Below are 8,002 nucleotides of genomic sequence, written 5' to 3' on the forward strand. Positions count from 1 at the left end.
GAATGAATCGAAAAGTCCTCTATAATTTTTCAATTTTTGCAGTAATTAACGAATCATTAATTATTAAAAATCACTATATTAGCGGCAAGCGAATGAGTGAGAAAACGAAAGAGAGAATGTCTGAAGATAAAACTATAAGCAGAAGTCTGATATTTTTTTAGGACAGACCTCGTATACAGAATGTTAGAAAAAATCAACATTTATATGATAGATACATACTGTATTGAATAACAAAATCTTAGTGAGCATGAGTCGAAAGCTCAACCATTTCTGATATAAATAATTTTGTACTTTCATAATTTTTTATAATTTTTTGATAAACTTAGATGTTTTTGTAAGACAAACTTTCAGTAATGCTGAGAAAGTGTATATGTTCTAGAATTCTTTATATGTAAATTCTGAAATATTCTAAGATTTTTCATTCTAAGATTTTCGAAGAAAATTTATAAAATGTAAAGAAGTTTTAGGTATTTTTTAAGGAATTTTCTTTTAAAATATAAAAAAATTGTTTTTGTAAGAAAAATTTTTTTCACCAGTACAATACAAATGAATATAATAATGAGTAATATACTCACTTTGCAAGACAGCAGTCGGACACAATTGTGCGAGTCGCGCAGTCATAAGATAAGTCAGCATCTTGATATCGTAATGATCTCTAAGACCGTTTTCCACATGATTTAGAAATTCAAAGACATCCAGCCTATCGAGACACGAATCTAGCAAGGTATACATGCACTCAAACGCTGCCTTACGAAGATCTAATCCGTCGTCTACTGTATGTTTGAAAGGACCCATCTCGACTTCTCTGATAAGTTCTTTCTGTAGGGCGGAAAATTTATTATATTGCAACACGATCTCGGTAACAATAAACAATCTCGTTGGCTCAGACTAAGAATGAGTTTTTCTTCTTCTCACTAACCTTAATTTTAGTTTCTGTGTAAAGATGCGGCAGTACCACGTCTAAGAGATCCCTTATCAGCATAGGTTTATTGTGTGCAGCAGAATTAAATGCGACTAACGCTACCCTACGTACATTAAGATCAGGATCTTCCAAAGCAACCAAGAAATTACCCATACATTGCTTTAACATGGTATCAATTGGTTGTGGCTGTGAATATGTAAATATTAAACTAGATATATTTGTTACAGTGATAGATAGTTTGGCAATAAAGTACCTGTTTATCAAGTAAAAGATTTGGATTTTATATTCAGTTCTGCAATCTCGCACATAATAGAAAAAATTTCAAGTTAAAGAATATATTATTCGAAACATAAAACAGAAATAAAAAAGAAAAATTAAAAACACAAAAAAAAAGACAAAAATAAATAAGATAACAAGCAAACTAGATAGTGATTTATTCTTTAAAGAACTGGAAATTCAAATATCAAAGAAGAAACAGATAATCATATTATTATATGTGTGATTAAAGTACCTGATCAGAAATGGTAAATTTAACCGCTGTAACTGTCGTTGTTCTCATAAGAGCTGATGGTGATTTAAGCGATTCTTGCAGTCTTGGTAACAGAGTCGCTGGATCAATTAATGTCAGTTTACCAAGACATTCGGCTACGACATTACGAGTACCTTCTTCCGTGCATTCGCAATGCCTATATAGGAGCATCCAAATTGAAGGCACGAAATTTTGTAAGTGTGACACGCCAGATGGACTAGCTGATTGACTTGTGATAATCTACAAAAAGAAATATTTTTTTAAATGATTTCATATTTTGATAATACTCAGAATAAAGATTATAATTACACGAACGTTACCTCCTTCAACGAATGCAAAAGCAAATATTGACGCTTGGGCTGCGCCTCAATCTCCTGAAGAATGAAAGGCAGGTATTCAGGAAGATTTCCAATTGCAATATTTCCTAGTGTGTAACTGGCTGCCGATTTAACTTCTTCCGAGTGGGATGAGAACGAATTTAAAATCGTGTGTTTCAATGAATTAATTCCACTTAAATCTCTGTGGGAACATTATTTTGAAGACAAATCTTTTTCTCTTATAATATAGTTTGTTAGAAATAAGTTACAATCTTCTTACACATGTCTTCCTATTTCTCCAATGACCAACAAAGCAAATATGTGTTGTGCAACATTCTGAATGTCTGATGGATTCTGAACGTCTTTTAGCAATTGTTGTACAATACACTGTGCTTCGTCATGCCATGGGATTGTCAAGGCGGCTGCACACTTGGCCAATGAGTGATAAGCCTGTTTATGAAGTAGCGATGAAGTAACTGGGACGATTAACATTGAGAGAAGATCTCTGTATCCCAGTTCTGGTAGATTTGCTTGAACTAAGGCTTGGAAAAACTCAAGCATTGAATTTAATGCGACACCTATTTAACAAAAATTCAAATTCAAAATGTATAAGCTTAGAAACTTTTAATATTGAAATGAAGCACTTTACCTTGAAGAAGTGGTGATTTTACTAGGATGAGTATTTCTGGCAAGATATGTTCAGAAACTCTAGTCAGAGCAGTCGGATGTAACTTAGCTATGGTAGTAAGAAGATTCAGCGTTAATTGTGCAATGTGCAGATCTGATTCGTTTAATAATGCAGGTAATTCCGTAGTAACCTGCAAATAAAATTTGAAATTAATGATCCAGCGATTTTTTAAAATTATATTTCTTCAATTCATTAATTTATTTACTATATATGTATATACATATGGTAAATAATATTTCATTACCTTATCAAGTAAATCCGGGTGCAGAGCCGAACTATAATTGCATACCAATGTATCCAAAAGAGGAAGAGAAGAGAGTTTCAAAGCTCGCTGATTTTTCCTTAAGAAAGATCCAAGAATGGGTATTGCTTCTTCCTACAAAATGCAGCAGCAGTTTGTAAAGAAAAAAGTGCATGATTTCTCAATTGTATATTTGTCATTTTATATATTTACCATAATCGGTTTTAGATCAACTCTCAGAGGAGATGCAGCTATGCAAGTTAGAGCCTTAACAGTAGTAAGCCTTGTTATTTCGTTGCGCAATCTATCCAGGAAAATGGGCAGGCATACGTGTAATTTATCTGACAGAGTATCCCCAAAGTGTGCAAGAATCTGTCCCATACAGGAGATAGCTCTTTCCTTTACCTCTTGATCGATATCCGCCGTTTTGAGCCTCATTAAGGTACAATGATATATTTCATTTGACAACGAGGTGAAACCACGATAGAATGGTTTATCTGTTAATCCATCATAAATCATTTTAATATTCGCAATCGTAAATAAAAATTGCATTATAAAATGGCTCACCGTGAGGTCTGATAACTTGTACAAGCTGCTGTAATACGAGTAACGCTTCAGCAGCAATCTTGTAGAATGGATCTCCCACGGCTAATATAATCGGAGGTGCCAAAACGGGCATGTGAACGTGGAACGCTTCGGGTTGATGCGTCACTAGTAGTGTGTGCACAAAGGCTAAAGTATCGATCTTCATATTTGAGGAGGAATTCTTATCTCCCAAGGAATACTGTATACCGGGGATTAGTGCTGGAATATGGTTAGTTAAAGCTCCAGGCAAAACGAGTACTAATTCCTTTAACAAAGAGAAGCAATCCTGTCTCGTTTTGATGCTTTTTTCCTTCATTTGTCGATGAACTGCCTTCACTATTAGTGGTACTTGTTGTTGTAACAATGAAATGGGTCCATCATCGTCTTCCATCGCGTCAGGATCGAGCGCGACTCCAGTAGTTGGCCTTGTTTGCCTTAATAAAGCAATATATGCATGGAAAATGTCTGACTTGACATTTTCTTCTCTTTCTAAAATTATATTATAATGAATTTCATTAATTTGAGTAATAAGCAAAAGATTACAATGAGTTTTATTAATTCTGAGTAAATATAATAATAAATAAAATTTCTTGATTAAGTATAGATACTTTCTTCACATCTTCTCTATTCTTTAAACAAATTTTAGAATTCAATACACGTAATACTTGCCTTTAAACCTGGCAATTAATGCAGGAGAAACGCCTTTATAAAGATCTGACAATAACTCTCTTCTGCTGGATACAACCGCCTCTAGACATTTTGCAGCTGCTCTACGAACTTTCCAACTCATATCGTCATCGTCAGAATATTCGTCTTCTGCATCTTCGTCTCCATCTTCTTCTACCTCCATTGCGATACCTTCTCCATCAGAAAAATCGTTGACATCATCATCATAATTGTAGTTTGGATCGTATGTAATATACGTTAGGCAGATCTCTATAATCTAAAATTAAAGATCCCATTAAATAATGTATAAAATATATACTTATGCAATGCATAAAATGATTTCAAATTATGTACCTTATTTATATGCGGTGTAATTTCTTTCGGACATCTATAAACAAAAGATTCAAATGCCTGCAAACAATACTCCCTCAATTCATCATCATCCTCGTCACTATACTGAACGATCAGTGGCATAACGCGTTCTATTTGCTCGCCGAATCTGTGACCTGCTTGTCGGCTGCAATAAATTTAGACAAATCAATGGTAATCTATTCTCTTCATCAATTATTCACAAATAATCGTTTACTAACCAGATAGAAGCAATACACTGGATATAGGTACGTATGACATTCTTTGCTGTTTGAGTTTGAAGACCCTCAAGAAGATGATCCAGCAATTTGTTGTATAAATAATTGTTGCTGGACGTTAACAGATGACTCAGTGCTACTATAGTGCGTTTACGAACCGCTTGTCGCGGCGAGGAGAGTTGCGGTAACAGCGCAGCCAAAATTGTAGGATGAAACGAGACTAGCAGAGCGCCAAATCGAGATAATAAGTCGGCTACAATGTCGAGAGCTTCTAATTGTACGGATACATCTTCTTGCTGAAAATGTATTACATATGTCACACATATATATTATCAATCAGAAATATTAAATTTTGCAGTGAAAAGTTAGACAAAGATCATTTACCTTTTCAATAGCACTGCTTAATTTGTTTGTAACGCGTCTACAAACATTTGCAACTAATGCACTAGAACCCACAGGAAGCTCGGAAATAACAGTTTTCAAGCCAATGCTGGAAATATCGCGTAGCTGCTCCTTGTCCGAAACCATATTGGTACATAAAGCATCCACAATAGTTTCCACCTGGTAATCTTTTACTTTATTGACTAACGGGCCCAAACTAAAATTGTACACATTTTACAATTGTAAAATTAGATAAAGAATCTCTTACAACAAGATAAAGATGTGTTACTCTGTACGCTTTGATCTTTTTTTCTCTTTTTCATATAATAATTTAATAATTTATAAAACTTGCTTTAATAATTTATATTGCTATTATTAGATAAAGAAATCAAATATAAAAGATAGAAAATTAATGCATCGCTTCTTTATTTCGAAAGTGACATGATTAAAAAAAAAACTTTAATTTTCGAGTTATTATTATGAATTAATTAAATAAATGTTAGCCAATCATTCAAAATTCAATCATTAAAAATTAAACTAAAAAAATTGTTAAAATCAACTTGGAAAGAATGATTTTAAAAATCATTAAATCAACTTAAAAAAGATGATTTTCTAATGATTGTGAAAAAACAAAAATGGCAAAAATATCATTTTATCATTATAAATGCACTACTATTTTTGCCAATATTATCTGAATGGACAATAATTTTCTATCAAATCGAAAAAATTTTCTTTTTTTCCAGAAAATTAAAAAAATTTTTTTTTGGGTTGTGTCACTTTTGAAGTAAGAAAAAGATATATAGAATTTTATATGTATATATACATATAAAATTTTGTATCTCTTTTTTTTATATATCTATACATATATATATTAAAAATGTATTAAGAATTATTTTGGCAAGTATCTAGACAAAAAGAAAGTACCATTTTACAGCAAGATTCTGCACTTCTCCGTTTTTGTCTTCCAATAACTTAAGAAGCATTTTTACAACTTTGCGCTCAGAATCATCATCCAGTTTAATGCTGTCCTTCTGCAATTCACTCATCAAATCATTAGTTGCCATAAATCTGAAATCCTTATCACTAGATGTCATCTGTAAAGAGAGTACAAATGCTATCATATTACAAAAACAAGAAACAAGGAGTGTAATAAGTATAATGAAAACACATGATACATTTAATTGCAAAATTAGAAATATCAGTTTAATAATGCATCGAAAAATCAGACTCATCTAGTTAATTAATATAATTAAAGATAAACATATAAGCTTTCGAAACAGATTGTTCTACATGTAAACAAATATATATTCATACATGCAATATATTTGTGTTGTCGACGAAATCAGTCAAAAAGTTTTTTTTATATGTTACATTAATTGATGGAAAAATTAGAATGCTTTCATTTTGATCGTAAGATTTTATAGCACATAATTGCTTATTATAACATAACATTATGTTCTACAGCCAGAATGAAGATAAAATAATCTTCCTATTCAAACAAAAGAAACTTGAATAGAATTAAAAATAGTATATTTTATCAGTTGATGGATGATTAAAATGCTTTTATGTAAATATTATATAGCACATGATAAAAACATTCGTATTAGCTGAACTTTTCATCTTTCTTATCTATCATTTTTCTCTAACATGGAGAGAAAAGGAGGAAAGATGAATGCAAGAAGTTCAATTATAAAACAGATTTTGTATTGCTGATTTCTTATTGTAACATAATATTAAGACCATTGTCCTGTTGTCAGGTGTGAAAACATAATCCTGCCTATTTAAACAAACAAAAGAAACTACACTTTGATTAGAACTAAATATATAAACAGAAATGTACTTCAAAATCAGTACATATATGTATTATATTCCCTATTTTTCTAATAGTCATAGACCATTTTAAACTTTAAAGGGTCAATGAGCTTTTTTCGAAAATTTTGCTTTAAGAAAACATACATGTTTAACATTCGATCGAATGTAAAATATGATTGATTTTGAGAATGATATAACGTTTCGCGATTCTCCTTATTCCTGTAAAGATTAACGACTAATCATTCTTTGGTGGGGTAAGGGATGAATTCGAGGTTATGTCACAAAAAAAAGATACCATGGTAGAATAAGATTTTACGAACAGGACATTTTTTCGATGTAGCTATTAGTACAATGCCAATGCCGTTCATTACCTTTTCCAATAAATTCGCTATTTGATAGGATACACTAGCCATGATTGCAGAGTCCTTTCACAGCCGGTTAGACGATGATGACGACGGTGATCGAACGTACGACCCCAAAATATGATTCCGGAAGGGGTGCCGAGTGGCGCGTGTCTTGCAACGAAAAAAAGAAAGGAAAAACAAACCGGAATGCCCGGTGACACGAGTATACGCGGAAGCCAAATCCGCGTAAAGTCGAAGGAACCAATTCTAAAGTGTAAGAGCGGCACTTTTGTTTTCTTTTCTTTTTTTCCTCTTTTTCTCTCTCTGTCTTTCTCTCTCCTTCCTCCTTTTTATTACGATCCTGCTATCGACAGCATCTCCAGCGCAATCCTCGATATGCCGAAATTTTGATGATGGTGTCGAACGTGTGCGTTCCTAAAGCCATCACGAGAGAACCGCCATAAACCATAAACCATATCATAGACTCTGTTACAGCACACTTAATCGGGTTTAATAATAGACGCTTTCCATTTGACACAAATCGACATAAGTTAACACAAGTGTCATTCTATCTGGTCACTTTTTGAATGTTAACAAAGATAGAATGACACTTGTGTGTCGAATTGTATCATCAAATGAAAAGCATCTATTATTAGCACCCAATATTTGTAGATATGAAATTGATTAATCATATCTGTTCCTTGAAAGAATGGAACGACTGTGATTGGCCAGTTTCATAATTATGCGTGTTAATGCAATTAAAGCTTAAACACTGAGCTCAGTGAGCTCTTGCATCTAATTGGTATATTTCGTTAGATCTAAAAATATAGATCAATCAAATACAAGTAAATGAGCGCTCACTCAACTGTTAAATCCGCTAAATGCAGTCAATGTAATTGGTTGATCTATAGTTATATATATATATATATA

At 32.6% G+C, this 8,002-nt stretch overlaps 1 protein-coding gene across 1 annotated transcript in view; it reads right to left on the reverse strand.

The window, feature by feature from the left end:
* Positions 1-7,497, reverse strand: part of LOC108688153 (cullin-associated NEDD8-dissociated protein 1) — an 8,364-nt gene extending 867 nt beyond the window's left edge. The window contains exons 1-15 of the mRNA XM_018194298.1: positions 7,100-7,497; positions 5,841-6,010; positions 4,920-5,133; positions 4,539-4,831; positions 4,303-4,465; positions 3,952-4,225; positions 3,265-3,771; positions 2,911-3,194; positions 2,701-2,832; positions 2,418-2,586; positions 2,049-2,346; positions 1,772-1,970; positions 1,434-1,691; positions 920-1,108; positions 576-819 (exon numbers count right to left, since the gene is read on the reverse strand). Of these exons, the coding sequence (XP_018049787.1) occupies positions 576-819; positions 920-1,108; positions 1,434-1,691; positions 1,772-1,970; positions 2,049-2,346; positions 2,418-2,586; positions 2,701-2,832; positions 2,911-3,194; positions 3,265-3,771; positions 3,952-4,225; positions 4,303-4,465; positions 4,539-4,831; positions 4,920-5,133; positions 5,841-6,010; positions 7,100-7,141 (3,436 nt within the window). The 5' untranslated portion in view covers positions 7,142-7,497. The remainder of the gene's footprint in view (positions 1-575; positions 820-919; positions 1,109-1,433; positions 1,692-1,771; positions 1,971-2,048; positions 2,347-2,417; positions 2,587-2,700; positions 2,833-2,910; positions 3,195-3,264; positions 3,772-3,951; positions 4,226-4,302; positions 4,466-4,538; positions 4,832-4,919; positions 5,134-5,840; positions 6,011-7,099) is intronic.
* Positions 7,498-8,002: the final 505 nt, after the last annotated feature.

This window comes from Atta colombica, unplaced genomic scaffold, assembly GCF_001594045.1.
Source record: "Atta colombica isolate Treedump-2 unplaced genomic scaffold, Acol1.0 scaffold225, whole genome shotgun sequence".
Classification (NCBI taxonomy): Eukaryota; Metazoa; Arthropoda; class Insecta; order Hymenoptera; family Formicidae; genus Atta; species Atta colombica.